The following is a 17,386-nucleotide window of genomic DNA, read 5'->3' on the forward strand; positions in this document are numbered from 1 at the left end:
AATTCAAAGTAACAAAAAATTGAACAACGTAACTCTAAAAATAGGCTGGAAATTGTTGTTTTAAAATGCTTATAGTTTGGGTTCTAGTGGTTGGATATTCAAGATAAAGGTCTTCAGACTCTGGGAAAATGACAGAGAATAATATTTTCACTTAAAATACATATTTGAGTTATAAAATTGAGACATATATAAAGTGTTTAATGCAAAAATGCATTTTATCCGTTATTGAAATACGTCACAGGGATAAAACTTCTGCACAATATATGTAAACCTTAATTACATCAAAAAATAGCAATTTCATTCCTGGCCGCGTAACGTCCACGTTTCATACAAACTTGCCCATTCTCCTTTACTATGTTTACTATTTCTTAAAATTTTATTAAAAGCCTGAATAACTCTGAAAAAAACACACACGGCATAAGGGCAAATGATCTTTACCCTAAAACCACAAAAAACGAATCATTGAGCAATGGAATAAGAAAGTTTAGATTGAGTAAATAATTTAAATAAATACGAATAACGAGCCAAAACTGAAAAAGAAACATTTCAACAGTATAAAGTTTATAGGACGAACATATTTGATCAGAGGCGGATGTTGAGCTGGTGGGGCCCCGGGGCAAGTTTTGTTTACTTATACCAAAGATCATATAACTAGTAAAGATGTCGCACGTAGAACAAACTTCTGTGCTTGAAATTTTCTACCATCAGATTTTACCCATAGGTCCAAAACATGTATCCAAGAATTAAATTGTTGAGAAAAATTTTAAAATTTTTCGATGACTGCGTAGAAAAGAGAGGGTTGATTTTTATAGATGAATTTATTTAATGGGAGGAAGCGAGATAGTAGTTAAAAGTTGATACGAATAAGGAAAAGAAAAAAAAATACATTTGTCTGCGAGAATGTACCTATGAAATAATTTTTTTTGTTAAATTATTCAGGAAACTGATATTAACACATGATTCAAAATAATAATTTAAATAAGAATAATTTTAGATATATATGTATATGACAAGAGTGTATGAGCAAAATTGCGTGAAAATGAATTTCAACCCTCAAATTGTCAATAGGTCCAGATCATTATAATGCAGAAATCCTTCGCAACATTAAAAAAAAGTTCTTATCATGAGTGGGAAAGAGAGAGTTATTTTTAATAGATTTCTTAAATGCGAAGGACCGAGATGTAAGTTGAATAGGAACAAATGAAAACAAAAAGGATCGTTTTGCCGTGCGGGTATATACCTATTTTTTTTCACAACTGGATTGCTTCGCACAAGCAGGGCGCAGACGAGATGCCTAGTTTTAAAGATTGATGATAATCATTTTTAGCAAAAAACAAAACCGACTTCCATGGATCAAAACTGGGTTTTATGGTTTTTAAAATAGTTCCTATGGCTTAAAGTTAACGAAATTGAAATGGGACCACACTGCAGCCACCAGCTTTCCAATACAAAAAGAATTATCAAAATTGGTTCACTCAGTCCAAAGTTATGCGGTAACAAACAAAAAAAAAAAAAAAAAAAAAAAAAAAAAAATACAGACGAATTGAATACCTCCTCCTTTTTGGAAGTCGGTAAAAAAAAGAAGCAAAAACAACTTTTGCAAGTGACAGGTGTGCTCGAGGTGGGTAGGTATAGGTAGGTATACGTGTAAGCAGAAGAAGGTTGATAAGTTTTTTTTGATTTAAATTTTTTTTCGATGGTAGGTAGTTAGATATTTAGATATTTTTTTAAGTGGAGGGTGGTTTTCTATTTTTATATTTTTGTTTCCTTTTTGAATAATCGCAAAGGCACAGGCGCATTGCTTTTAGGTGTAAGTACACACGTAATATGTAGGTAGGATTTTTTTTCCTTTGCGACAGCAATCGTCCTTGAAAAATGTAGTTCATTGTATTTTGGTTGGAAAAAGAAATTCAAACAAGTGGTAGGTAGGTAGGTAGGAAGTGATAAAAATGATCATTCTTGGTTTGCTGTTATTTTCTTTAGTGAGGTAGGTTATGTAGGTATCTATTGATATTGAAAGATTTATTTAGTGTGGATCAGGGCTGTACAAAATTCTATTTAAAAATGCATTTCAAATTAAAAAAAAATGATTGCAAAAAAATGTTATTGCAACTGAAGAACCTACCTATTTGGATTGAAAATTAAATTTTTATTGCAACTGAAAATATTTTGCACACAAAAAAAATTAAAAATGTTGCATTAAATATTTGTTCATGATCTTAGGCGATTATCTTTGCATTTATGTTATTTTGCAATTATTAAAAATATACCTACTATTGGAGATACAAAAATCTTCTATAACTTATTTGAAAGGTAATAATGTAAAGGTAAATACCACAAAAGGATTCTTAAAAATTCAATCATTAAATAGGGTAAATAGGGGTAAAACGAAATTGCAATAAAGTGACTATTTTCTAAAAGCAACGTTGTAGAAAACTGATTTTTTTTTTTAAATTGGTAGATACATTTATTGGAAGGCTAACGAAGGTATTGAAAAACTCTAGAAAATTTCAAAACTAAGTTATAAACGATTTTATTAAACTAAAACATGAAGTAGACGTTTGACATAGTTGTAGGTAGGGGACATTTTTTTGACAATTTGAAAAATGCCATTTGAAAGATAATGAAAAAAAAATTAAGGGTCTCTGCGTTTCAAAATATGAATTTTTGAAAAACTAAAAACCTATAGCTATAGCTATGGGTAAAATCTGATGGTAGAAAATTTCAAGCACAGAAGTTTGTTCTACGTGCGACATCTTTACTAGTTATATGATCTTTGCTTATACTTTTGTTTCGATATTTTTTAAACGTTTGGAACCTATATTTTGAAGTACCCAACTAATAATTTTCCTTTTGAATTTTTAATGCAAAGTGCTATTGCTATCTAAAACGATTATATACTACCAACACCAACAGCGCTAATTGGGAAATTACCGGAGTTATTTACAGTGATTTTATAGGCACAATGAAAGTATTCTATAATGATGTTGTTTTTCCCTATAGGAATGCCTTAAAAAGCTACTTAGCAAACTTACAATTTGGCTTAATAATGCTTACAATTGTAGTTTCTAAAAGGCCTTATAGGAACGAACAACATTATCGGCTCTTGAACGAATATTCATCAGTGTTGTCAGTGATTTCTTTTCTACAATTCTTTTCTGGGGTACCGCCCTGCTTGCCCCAATGGTATGCCCGCTGCTCACCCCAGTATTTGATGATGAGATCTTGTGTATTTTGCGGATATAGCTTGCGGATCTTTAACTAATTTTGAAATATCTTCTATTATTTGTACTTCTTTTTTAATTGATGATAAAATTAAACTAACATTATTTTTTTATCATAAAGCTTTAACATTCTAAGAAACCTATTACTTTAAGAACAAGTACGTGCATTTTATTTAATTTGTAATTTCAATTAACATATTTTTTTTTTCCTTGAACATTTAGTTATCAAATTTTTGTATGATGTGACTGAAATTCCACCTGTTCTAGCAGTATCAAATTTGACCAGAAAAAAAAAATAATACAAAAAAAAAAACAAAACAATTATATGTTGGTAATAGACTTCGTAACGTTGCTATTATTACTTACTTCATCTAAATGCATCGGTTCCCTTGCTTTCATCGAAGGATCGGTACGCCCGAATCTCAATCTCAATGATGGAGACCGAATGGGTTTCTGGTCAACATCACCGAACCAACGTTTCTCTTCCATTGGTAGCACTTCACTGCCTGGATCGCTGCGCCCGAACCTCAATCTGAGCGAAGGTGAACGTTGAGCTTTTCGTTCCACTCTTTCTGGGAAGGAAATCGGTCCAGCGTACTCCCGTTGAAGAAGATTTTCATACAAATTATTAATTGCATCTGCATTAAAGACAAAAACATAAAAGATGACAAATATGTTCATCATATACCATGTATGTTAAACCTTTTTAATACAAAATAACTTACTTCCAGCTGATGAGATCTCTGCGAAGCTGCTGCCATTTAATAGTGAAACTAAAACAATAAGCCCACATCCGTAAAGTATTCGCTGTGAAGTCATTTTCTTAAAAAAAGAACAAAAAAAAAACAAAGTTTAATTTCCCATTAGCGTTTGTGTAAATAACGTAAAAAGTATCCCCTCCCACCTCTTTGGTGCCCCATCGACAGAAGAACAACTCTTGTGAAAAAAGACACACTTTAAAAATGCAAGTTAAACGAAAAGTGGTGAAGTGCTCCTCGTTTGAGATGAAAAAAACTTTATACAAACTTAGAACAACACATTTAGAGCTTGGAACAACCAAAGGCAAACGTATACCTGCACTCAAGAGATGAAACGTGTGCATGTGCCGTCGGAGGCAAATTTTAATGTCTTGTAACTTTTTGAATACCTGATGTGTGCTATTTGCATTGCTTAAGATGCCGTATTAAAAAAAAAATAAAAAAGTGAAGAATATCTACGTTATTTTAACACTCGTAAAAAGCAGGATATGTGGAGAGAACTTTATGACTTATATGTAAGAAGGGCTGCATTCATTGTCAAAAGGCCTGGCAAGTGGAAAGTTCTGGTGCAAATGTTTTTGGTTGCTAACTCTAACCCTATGTTAGCAGTCAACTAGCGTCATGCCAATCATGAGAAATTACCGAAAAATGCAAAAAAATCTGTCTTTTTGATTGTTATTTGGATTATAAATCTGTCATCACTTTCAGCTCACATGGAGTATTTGCAATTATGTCTTATAATTGGGATAATAAGTATAGGTTCCATAATTTCTTCAGTAGGTACCTACTGAATCGACTGAATATTTATGTTGGGTGTGCTGGTAAGAAATAGGCTGTGTTTTTTCAGCAGATTTAACTATGGTACCCACAGCTTATCAATCATTAGGGTGTCCATCTGGGACCTTTCTAAAAAGAGAACATTTTGCTCTCGAACAGTTAAAAAAGGAGAACTTCGAAAAAAAGAATGAAAAAGAGAGTATTTGATTTTCAAAGAAAAAAAAAAAACAAGCAAGCAAAAAATTTTGTTCGTGTCATTAAGAAATACATTTTTTTTCCAAGCAGGTGTACTAAACAGGACACAGGCACAGGAGCAAGCAGGACTTTCTTTTATAAGGATACAAAAATTACTTTTCTTAAAAAAAACGCGCCGTCTACCTACTCTGTACCTAAATGTTTTCGAGGCTATTTACCATCGACAGAGAATTAAATAGAATCTGATTGATTCCAAAAAAGGTTGACCTGATTTAAAAAAAAAAAACTTTACATAAATCCAAACATTACATCCACTCATTACACACTGGTCTACAAAATTTAATTTTTTTGTTGGTGCCGAGACTATGATATACTTTTCTATAAGTTTTTGATGTGCTGAACTCGAATCTGAAGTCAGAAATATCCTATCAGCTCCCGTTTTTGAAATATTACTGTTAGAAAGTTCGAAAAAATCGTTTTTTTTTGACTTATTTGGGAGTTAACAAAATCTTCCCCACATGAACCAAAATATACTTTTCTGAAGGTTTTGGGTGTGTTGAACTCGAATCTGAAGTCAAAAATATCCTATCAGCTCCTATTACCGTTAGAAAATGCAAACAAAACTTTTTTTACCACTTTTAATGTTATGCCTTAATTTAAAGAATTTTTTAAAAATATAAATCATAACGGTTTCTATAAGAACTATTTTCCTTTTTTCAAAGACTTGTTAAAATCTTTGCAATATCTTTTTTACTGCCGGAGATATCTTAAAATGAAGTAAGTGTGTTTTTATCAAGAAGGAGATGCAAATGAAAACGTGATATCTGTTTGATACATTACAATAAGCCAAAAAACTGACGATATCTTGAACAATAAAAAAGATATCGAAAAGATTTAAAAAGATCTTGAAAGAAGGAATATAGTTCTTATAGAAACCGTTATAATTTATATTAAAAAAAAAATGTCTTCACATTAAAGCATATCCTCAAAAGTAGTTTTTTTTACATCTTCTAACGGAACGGGAGCTGATAATATATTTATGACTTCAGATTCGAATTCAGCACACCGAAAACCTATAGAAAAGTATATCATAGTCTCGGCACCAAAAACCTTGTAGACCTGTGTTATCCATTATTGAATGGAGTCGGAGTGGTGGAGGGTAAATATGTATCTATATTTTCTTATAAAAAAAATGTATTAACTTGTCTGTTGAATTTTTTTAACCCATTTTTTACAATCCGTATAAACAAAGGCTATTTCACAACGCAGGATAAAAATTGTATATGCAAAAATTATTTGAAAAGAAGATAAATTAACTTAAAAAAAAAATAAAAATTTAGTTTGAAAAAAAGAGAACACAAAAAGATCCTTAAGGGTATGTTTCAGGCCAAAAAATGATTAGGACTTTGCGCCAAGCTCTGCAGAATCCACATTTTTGAGAATATTTAATTGAAAGAAACGATTTTGGATTAAGAATATATGTGGGGACATATATTGCTGGCTTGAAAAAAAAAACAAAAATTTTGTAGTTGTCAAAATCAGTAAAAACTATGAAAAATCGTCAAATTTAGATATGTGTTCTTAAGGACCTCTGGGAAATTCATCAAATGTTATTTTTTTATTTGTGCATATTTTTTTTTTACATAACAACAAACCCCTACATTTCAGGACATCTTCGTTTTTTTGAAATTTAGTATCATTTGTATGAAAAAAAATATTACCAAACCCCGAAAAAAAGGGCAAATTTGCAAAAAACATCAATGCTAGATTTCGTATAACTTTAAAAGTTCAAAAGCTATAGAAACAAAATAAACTGTTTTTCAAAGCCTGAAAATGCATTAACATAACTCTATTTTTTTTTATAATAAAAAAAAAAAATATGAGTTTTTGAAACAAAAAATCTGGAAAAATTATAGGTTTTTGGTGTCTTTTTTTTATCACCTGGCGGGAAATCCATAAATAATTTTTTTAAAATTTTTTTATTATTTTAATATGATAAAATATATTTCAGAGCTTCTCACGACATATTTTTTTTTTGATTTTTTGGACCTAACATACTTATAAACGCAATTGAATATGTGAATATGTATAATGTCGTTGTGAATGAAGGGAAACCTTGACAATATCAATTTATTTTTTGTATTTTTTTTTGTTATTTTGTGTATAGGTTCCAATAAAAAAAAAATATTTTTTCATGGGTGGTATATTTAATTTTAATTTTTAAAATTGTGTCTATTTTGCGTTTTTCACCTAGAAAAATCCTTTTTTTCACGCACACAAATATATTTAGTTCAACAAAATTCCACTGCTAAATCAGCGCTAAAACATTCTCTTTTCGCTGCATTCTCTTTTTTTTTAATAAATCCGCTCTCATTTTTTCTCACTTTTTTGTATGACTCTAGTGTCTCGTCTCGTCTGATTTGTTTGTCTTATTTTGTTGTCTCATTTTTTTCAATGCTAGACTTTGTGGAAGGTCAGATTTTGTTTATTGCAAGATATTTGCTTGAATTTTTTTTATAGGTGCCTGTAATTGTATATTTTTCGTTTTTTTTTTTTTGAGAAGTAAGTAATGTATTGTTTTTTTGTGCATTGTCATGATTGAAATATTTTTTATCGCTGAGGAACGATTATTACTTTTTGGTACATATAGTGCATAGGAACATAGCTTGCATACATAGATTTGTTTTGGTAAAGTAGGCAAAATTAATTTCGACATCATTTTTTTTTCAATATTGGTCTATTCTATTATGAAGTCATAAAACACAAATAAATTACATTTTACAGACATCATCCTGGACGTGTGCCACTTCCAGCGTCCTTGTCCTCTTGACCGACAGACATCGTGTCGTCGGTCGGCGGCGGCGCGGCGCGGTGGCCATTGGCATACCTACATAGATGTTGTTAAAAAATTGTAAACACTTTTGGGTACCTACTTTTATTTCTTTCAGAATCAAGATACTTGTAAATAAAATCTGTAGGTAAACATTGGTTGGGTTAAAAAAAAATTATAGCTGTATGTAGGTAGGTAAATTCTTTACTTTTTTTTTTTGAAGAGCAGGTATATTTTAAATTTGCGAAATTCTGCAACAGATAATGAATGTGTCAATATAATCAATGTTATATAATGTTTTTACCTAATATATGTATGTACATCAGAAAGGAGAAAATCTATCATTTTTTGTTTTCTTTGATTACACATGAACATTGTGAGGGAAAAGGGTTGAGTGGGAGATACCTACGGCGGAGAAAAGATATTGTAGATATTTTGTATACCATTTCTTTCTGTATCTTTGATTTGCATACAGTAAAATATTTTCTGAACTCCCGTTTGTAAAGATGATTTCTTTATTGTGGGTACACATGAGCATTGTGAAAAAAAAGGGTTGAATGTGAAATAAGTCTGAGGCGCAGAAAAGAAAGTAAGTAAACGCGCTTCCTTGCCATGTTCATGTGCATTTGTCATGGTATCGATCGTTAGAAGAAATATTGTTTTGTGTGTATTAATTAGGTAGGCAATTCTCCTCTTATTTTGTTTTGTTTTCTTTTGTGACATAATAGCTATTCTAGTGCTTGATTAAAATTAAAAAGGCCAATGACCATTAGAAAAGTATAACTTGGTTTCCATGGAAAATTATTTCTCACCAATATTACTGTCCTTTACGGACACATCAATCTTTAAAATGTTTTTTTTTTGTTTTTTTTTTTTCAATTTTTCTCATTTTAATAATAATTGCATTCCAAACTTATCAAAAATCAAAATTTTTTCGGTCACTTTTTTGATTGAAAAATAGGCTATTTTTTCAAATTAAATTCGTCAAAAATCAAAAAAATTAACTTTTTGCTCAAGAAACATTTTTAGTGGATAGAAAACATAACTAAATAGTTTTTAACCAAGTTTTGAATCCAACTATTACTGTAGAAGATAAAAATAAAAAATAAAAAAATCGTATTTTTTTCAATATATTTCAGGTTTTATAAAAAAAATGGTTTTTGTAAAAGTTGTAGACATTTATACCTACACGGAGAAAAATTAATCTAGTATTTTATACTCCATATGACTAGTAAGGAAATTAAAGTAAAGAGCCCTAGATTTTAAGTAAAATTTACCTTACGTATTGAACATTTCTTGGCTCCGTAAAGTAATTTTTACAAGACAATTATGGTGAACAAAATAAAGTAGTATATACCTTACGAGTAGCAATATTTTCTTTACGTAGAGTAAAATAAACCTTCATCCAAAAAAGTGTACGACTCTTTTCACTTTAAGATTCTAGTAAAACATATTTTACAAATTTAACTATTCTATGAATAAGTTTTACTTTACACTAAGGTCATAATATTACATAATTCTAGGAATTTTCCCCATATCTTAATTGCTGTCATTGAAAAGTCTGCCATTTTGTTTTCCATTTGTTTTGGATATTTTTTTTTTGTCAAAGCTTTCAGGTGTCCGGGTGCGGAATAATTAATAAAGAAATAAAATGTAAAAATTTCTTTTCCCATTTGTGTTTTTCTTTTATAAGTGAAATGTTTTCATTAATTTTTGTGTTCTTTTATGCGTTATTATTGGCTCCGTAATTACGGATAGCAAATTTTTTTCATGTGTTAGAATTATATAGGAGTATCCATATGCATTAACATCATTCAATCTAATTAATTCATGAAGAATTGGAAAAAAATTGGATCAAATAAAGTCAATTTCATTTTTATTGATGATATTTTCCTAAATAAAATTGTTTGTTTGCATCTTACAAAAATTATAATAAACTATAGGTAATTTATGTAATTATTGAAAAACATAACAGGGTCATACGTTACTTACTTCTAAATAGCTTTGAGGATTAAGTTCGTGTTACCTAATTATGCTTTTCAATAATTACAAAAATTACCTTTTTTATTTTAATTTTTGTAAGATAAATGCATACAATTTTATTTAGAAAAATGTCATCAATTAAAATGAAATTGACTTTATTTGATCCAATCTGTAACTAAATTATTATATACCTTCCATAAAGAAGTTCAATTTACTTTAAAAATCAGTATTTTCAGCCTTATAGTAAGGTAAAATATGTACCTAACTTTCTAGTAATTTCTATTAGAAATTCATACAAAAAAAGGCTTTACTGTAAAGTTAATCATAAGCTATAAATTTACTAGAAAAGTAAGGTAAATTCCATTTTATTGGGGAGTCATCCCTATTTAAACTCTACATTAAAGTTAAATTTACCAGAAATAAGGTGGTTCATACCTTATTTTTTCTCCGTGTACTGTCTACAATTTTTGCGTTTAAGTTTTTTCGATAGGAGGTCTACTTTTGACAGAAATCGTAAAAAAAAACGATTTTTGACTCCCACCCCACTTTTTCGCCCACCCACCCCCTTTTTCCCAATTTGTTTGTGGCCAATTTGTTTTTCCCCTTTCATATACATACCTACCTACCATTTATCCTAAATTTTCCCACCACTCATATGCTGCTAATAGTTTTTTTTATTTTCAAAAACTATTGGCACTGGTCTAACACAACTGGCCGGTGCGACTTTTTTCCTTGCTCTGTCCTCATACTCATACCCACAGTAATTCAAAACAACAACTGATAGATACCTAAATATATACCTACCATATGTTTATTTAGCGCTTTTACAACCCTTTCAAAAAAATTATTTCTTTTAGTAGGTAGCTGTTGTAGGTATGCGGGTGCCCGGCGCAGCGCGGCGCCATGTTCCGCGAATTAATTGAGATGATAGGTAAATCTATTTTTCCATTGTTCATCATCACCTAAATGATCAAAAAACATTTATTATTTTGCTGCCGCATGTCGTAGCCCACTGATAGAAAGCACCAACAAATATTTTTCAATATGTAGGTAGGTATACTACCAGCCTACTTATTGCTTTATAACACTACTGCGAAAAAAAGAATTGCCTAAATTGAAAAAGTGAAGAGTTGCGATTTGCGAATCCTGGATAGCCGATATATGTACCTACATAATATGTACCTACATATAGGTACTATAATATTTTTGAAGTGTGTGGTTTCGCCTGCCGTTTTTTTTATACATATATATTTTTCTAGGAATCTATACAAATATCACTAGAAAACAAAAGATAATAAAACTCATGACATAATTAGATCCAGCAAACAAAAAAAAAAAGAACTTGTTATTCATGCGTAATACCTACCTACATATTATTTATGTTCATAAGTAAAGGATAATATAAAAAAAAATCACTGTTCTGCGTCTGCTTGCCTAGCATTTTTTTTTTTTCACACATCCCATGAATGAAACAACAAAAATGTATTCCTTTACCGTCTGGTTTTTTGCGTCGTAGTCTTGTGCATAGAGGTATTTCTTTTCTCTATCTTCTTGTGTGGCTTTCCACTTTGTTTTTGTTTTTTTTTTTTTTTTTGCTTCACTTTGAGAGAAAAAAGAGTCAAAGAGCAAAAATGTTATTCAAAGCTGTGAAATCATATTAAAGAGAAGTGCACTAATACATTCAAATTCATTTACATGAGATTTAAGTTGGCTGCTTGGGTAGACCTGCCCTTAAGGAAAAAGAAAGTATAAAATAGATCGCAACAAAAAAAGAGAACATGTTCTCTTTTGAAGAGATACGATGGACAACCTATCAATCATCTAATTAATATTTTTAATAAAAATGTTCATAAAATTGTTTCTATTAGATAAAACCTGACTATGTTAAATTCCATAAGTTCAAAAAAAAAAGGTTCTTTACTCAATTCAAATAAGTGTTGTACAAAGCATTGAATAATTACAAATAGAAGTGGTCTGTTCTCTGTTCTTTTATTGAATAAAGTTAGGTAACTATTGTTGTTATGTCAAAAAAATCGTTGTATTTGTTTTTGTTAGATTTTGTTACAAAATGTCAACTTTGATTTAGGAACGACTAATGTTACATTTTGTTAATCTGTCAAAACAAATTTTTTTGAGATTAGTTTTATGAATGAATAAACAAAAAAGAATTAATTTGGTACTGAAATAATTCTTTTTAATTGAATTCTAAGCAAATTGAAACAAAAATATGCATTCAATAATTTCAAATATGGAAACAAACGAAATTCTCTTCTCACATCATCCCCTCTCTTCCCCATTTAGTTGTGTTTGACAGATTAACATTGAAACTCAAGTCCAGGAGCTGAGTTAAAAAAAGTAACATAATGTAACTATTTGACACTTCAACACTGGATTTAGGAACGATGTTGTGACGTCACGATGTTACACTTTGTAACTTTTTTCTCATTTAGGAACGATGAAAGTTAACTATTGTTAACAATAGTTAACATTGTCGAATAAAAGAACGCACCAAAGGTGACACTCCACAACTTGAAGCGCCGTACCAGCATCGTGGCAGAAAAACGCATACTCCATTTTCGCTTTTTGTTCCCACCGAAAAATTCCTTAGGGAAATTATTTGAAACCAACGAACATTAATGATTGACGAATATTCTCTGTCTCAGCGTGTGCAAAAAAAAGTGAAGAGACGAACGAAGGTCATGAAATAAATGTGAAAAGAATAATTTTGTCACCGTAGGCCAAAAGGAAACAACTTTCTGCAAGGGTTGTTGAGAAAAAGAATTAAAAAAAACAAGGGCATGTGTGCTCAATCGATGCACACGACTGTTGCGTATGCTCACATCCCACCTGAGCCTGTTAGCAGTGTGGTAAGTGGCCAAGTCATATGAACTCAAGTTTATCTTAAACAACTATATAATAGAGTCCGTATAGATCAGTGTGTAAAAACGTTGGAAATTTTACCTTTTGCATCAGAGGTCAGTTCAAATTCAAATCCAACGTCAGTCGAATACTTTTTTTTAATTTATTTTTTTTTGCCTAGAAATATTTTTTTTATCGACATAATCACGTAAATTTATCGTTCGTAAATCAACCTTTACAGACAACCAATTTTTTTGTTTCAATTTGTTTTCCGGTGAAAGGTATACATGTATACTAGGGAGGGTCAAAAAAATCGAAATTCTTTTTTTTTGATTTGGTACTCCAAAAAATCGATTGCGAGACACCTCTAGAATATACACACCAAATATGAGCTCTTTCCAAAAAAAAAATCCTTTTTGGAAGTCGGTAAAAACTGAATAACTTCTGTATTTTACTGTTTTCAGGGGCCAAATCGTCGCATCCGTTGACGAAACCACAATTGTACAAAAGACAACTACGTGATACATTAAACGAGCACAGCGATTGGGATGACGGCATATAGCCCAGTCGAATTAAACATTTCAAATGAAAAAAATTAGATCGTGCAATTTTTTTCCATAGGACGGTAGACGAGCTCACTCTCTCTTTTAAGCTTTTATTATAAACAATTGGTCATATCTCAGGCATTAATGAACCCATTTGAAAAATTCAAAGACTTAACTGTCTTGCTAGACATCAATTATAATATTTACTAATTTTGTTTAAAACGACTCTTACCGATTTTGAGATAGTTCCTTTTGTTTATAAAATTTCAGGATTTGAAAAAACTAACATTGCAGCTAGATTTATCATCCCCAAAAACATATAAAAACACTCCTCTTATTAAGATAAGAGTTATAGAAAATAAATTTTTCTACAAGTTTTACATATGTGTATAACTTTTGTCAAAAATCAAAAATTGCCGAGTTATTGACTAAAACGTGTTTTACCTTTAATCCAAGATGGCGGCTTAAGCACAAGGTCGATTTTCCCGAAAAACTGGTTTCAGTGATCCCCTCTACCGTCCTATGAAAAAAATTGCACGATCTAATTTTTTCCATTTCAGCTTAATTTTGTGTACATCCCGACTGGGCTAATACGCTAGAAAACAGAACGTAATTTTTGGTAGAATCTACAACTGCATAGGCTAAAATATAATTGGGTGACAAATTTGACTCCGTCGACCGCTATGCGAGGATGGCCGAGCGGTCTAAGGCGCCTGACTGAAGAAGCAATGTTGCCTTCTAAAGATATGGGAGCTTAAATGTCGTGGGTTCGAATCCCATTTGTGGCAAGATTTTTTTTAATTTTTTGTATAGGTAAATTTTAAGAGTTTTATTATTTTTTTGGCTAATCACGTCGTTTTAATTTTAAAATCTAATTTTTTTTCCATATAATTCTAATTCGAGGAATTATTATGTTAATATATGTGCCCATGATTATGAAAGTGGACTAAATCACTTTTTGCATTGTTTGAAGAAAAACTTGCATAATAATTTTCTTATAACGATTTAATTATATTTCTTTTATGAAATCACCAGATGAGCAATAAAGAAGTTTATTTACTGCAATTTCGGTTTCAAATAAACTCTACCCCTTAAATAACAATAATTTTTAGGCTTAATTTGATGCCATTTTTAGGAGTGACTTAGTCCACTTTCATAATTAAGGGCACATATGTCCTAATGTATGTTTTCGTGATTTATGCGACGATTTGACCTCAGATGTTTGACCTTCAGATAAAATAAAGATTATGTACAGTATACATAGATTTGAGTAGAATGAGACAAAAATTGTATTTCTATCGGTTTTTGGTAGACACGTAGGCATATCGGTTTAAAAACGTTAGACTTATTCCGTTCTTACAACTTACGGTTTGAAATTTCACCCAATTTAATCTTATTTAGAGCAATGCATATGACTAGCAAAAAAACTAAAACAATCGCTTTTATTGACATTTTTCAAGGTTTTTTTTTTTACTACTCTGGAATTTTTTTTTTCAATTTAAAAAAAAACATTTTTTTGATAATTTGATTCTTTAAAACAAGTTTTAAAATCAATTTATCAAAATTATTCTTTGTTTACGATTATCAAAAGCCTGCAATCCTGGATTTATTCTGTTTTTCAAACTTATAAAATTTTTCAACCCCTGTTACTATTCGACACCCAAAATAATTTTTTTGTTTTTTTTTTCAACTTGGAAGATTTGTCTACACCTAAAGATGAAATTTGCATCAAAAAGTCAATTTCGGAAAAAATGGACTTATCGCCCCTCAGGATTATAAAAAAAAAGGGAAGAGTTTTATGGTTTTCTATAATTTGTTTTGAACTATTGCGAGTAGGTACTAGGTACCTATGATGTTAAGGTACCTACATGAGAGATTCTTATTTGTACCTATATTCCTATACTTACCTACTTAAATTATTATAAATCAAATAATCTAAGTAGGTAAGGTATATATTATTATTATAAGATACATAATCCCAAATTACTGCCTTAAAAAAAAAAACCTACAAATACAAATGGAATATACCTACCTATTCTCATAAATAATTTTTTTCCTACCCACTCTACAAATTAAAACATTTAGGTATTTCAAACAAATCGAAAAATGACTATTTGCATTAACATTAGTTCTTTCTCAGATTTGTTTATATTATTTTCATAAACATAACATGGCCATCGAGCAAAAAAAAAATATAAAGAAAATTTTCACCCATGCAAATCTACCAAGCGAACTACACTTGCGTAAAACAAGAATAAAAAAGGATATAAAAGGAAATCCACAAGCACCGACCTTCAACGCCGTTGCGTCAAGAAGTCTACCGGTTGCTTCAGTTTATAACAACAAAACCACAGCGGTAATTTTTTTTGGTAAACGAAAAATGGGGGTTGTTTTTTAAATGTAGAGCCACATCATAATTTCCCCCAACGTATTTTTTACTTAAATTTTTGGGATTTTTTTGGAATACATATCTGGCTATTGGAATACCGTACCCCGATCATAGCCGCGATTTTTTGAGTGTCTCCTTCTTTTTATAATAATTCAATGATTTGAACTAAATTGATCGATCGCTCAAATGAACTAAAGTACATACTAAGAGAGTGTCCAACTCTATTTAATAGTCAGAAATTGCAGTGCGTTGTCATTTTTAGAAATATATATACCATTGTATTAAAATATATATATACAATGTATATGCAATGACATATGCATGATCTCCATCTATATTTAAGATTTTGAAGCTTTAATTAAATACACGTTGGGTTTGTGTCTTCGATTTTTATATTTTTGTAAAACCCTTCAAGTGCACAATGAAATTATTGAAAATATGACATAACTTTGACGAAGCGCTAACGGTGTGGTAGCAAGACATTCGACTCGCAATCAGAGTGTTGTGAGTTCGAATCCCGGCGATTGCTATCAGCGTTTTATTCTTGCGGTGATGCTTTATGGGTAATTTACGTCTGAACCAAAAATGTTTGACAAAATCTAGAACTGAGCAAGATATGAAAGTTATGTTTTTATATTAGCCTGATGAATTTTCTTTTTTTAACCGACTTCCAAAAAGGAGAAGGTTTTCAATTCGACTGTATATTTTTTTATGTTTGTTAACTAGAACTTTGGACTGAGTGAACCGATGTCGGTTTTTATTTTTGTTAATAAAAATGATTATGACAGATGGTGATAAACATAAAATTTATAAATTGTTTTGCTTTATAGCTAAAAAGTATCATGAACTATTTCTATATGCATTAAGTCTGTGTGTATAAATGCAGAAGTACCCAGCAAACAATTCCCTATGGAAATGAATCATAAATTACACTGGTTAACAAAATTAAACTTTTTTTTGTTGCCGACACAAAAATATATACTTTTCTGAAGGTTTTCGGTGTGCTGAACTCGAATCCAAAGTCAAAAAAATTATTCAGCTCCCGCTAGCCAAAAAGCTAGAGCGTGTAGGTTAGGGGGGAGGTCTATTCCCCCTCGTTTAGCCGGGAGGGGCAATTTAAAAAAAAATTGACTTATTTTGGAAAAAAATTATTAAAAATGAACGGTTATACTTAAAATAACGTGGTATACTTTTTTGTAAAGCGAAAACCCTAGTCTTTTACAAAAATTTTAAACAGAGCCATTTTATAACACAGTTTTGAAAAATTAATTTTTAAAATCAAAATTTTGAAAAAAAAAATTGGAAAAAAAAATTTCAAAGTAATTTTTTTCAAAATTTTATGTAATTAAGTACCAGTGGCGAAGGGTTCATATAACTCGATTATTTCCGTCTTACCTTTTGAAATTCTCAAACTCAACAACATAAACTTCTGGCAACATGAATATAATTTCAATCAACACCTGCACACGCTGTAAACATTATTTCCCTTCAAGCAAGAAAACTGAGTTCAACATAGACACTCCGCCCTCTGAACGCGAAAAAAGGGGTTGCACTCACACACTTGTAACTTTTTGTGTATGAACACAAAAGTCGAAGGAGAAGCGTGGTGAAAAATGCGAAAAGGAGAACTGACGAAAGAAAGACAAAGGCAAGAAAATGACAAAGCGCCATTTTGTTATTTATTAAATAAAATTTTGGAAAATCAATTATTCCTGCCGCTGGCCTGTATGCTGTTTCTCCAGTTAATAATTGTAAACATTTGTGTTTGTGAAAGGTAAATAAATAAAACAATTTCAGTGAAAGAAAAAATAAATCTTGTTCTTTTT

The 17,386-nt window shown here is 30.6% G+C and overlaps 1 protein-coding gene across 2 annotated transcripts in view; it reads right to left on the reverse strand.

The window, feature by feature from the left end:
- LOC129914636 (short neuropeptide F) overlaps positions 1 to 17,386 on the reverse strand; it is a 209,732-nt gene that overhangs the window by 13,059 nt on the left and 179,287 nt on the right. For both annotated transcript variants that reach the window (XM_055993975.1, XM_055993974.1), the window contains exons 2-3: positions 3,950 to 4,046; positions 3,591 to 3,862 (exon numbers count right to left, since the gene is read on the reverse strand). In XM_055993975.1, coding sequence (XP_055849950.1) covers positions 3,591 to 3,862; positions 3,950 to 4,043 — 366 coding nt within the window. In that variant the 5' untranslated portion in view covers positions 4,044 to 4,046. The remainder of the gene's footprint in view (positions 1 to 3,590; positions 3,863 to 3,949; positions 4,047 to 17,386) is intronic.

This window comes from Episyrphus balteatus, chromosome 3 (genome assembly GCF_945859705.1).
Source record: "Episyrphus balteatus chromosome 3, idEpiBalt1.1, whole genome shotgun sequence".
NCBI lineage: Eukaryota > Metazoa > Arthropoda > Insecta > Diptera > Syrphidae > Episyrphus > Episyrphus balteatus.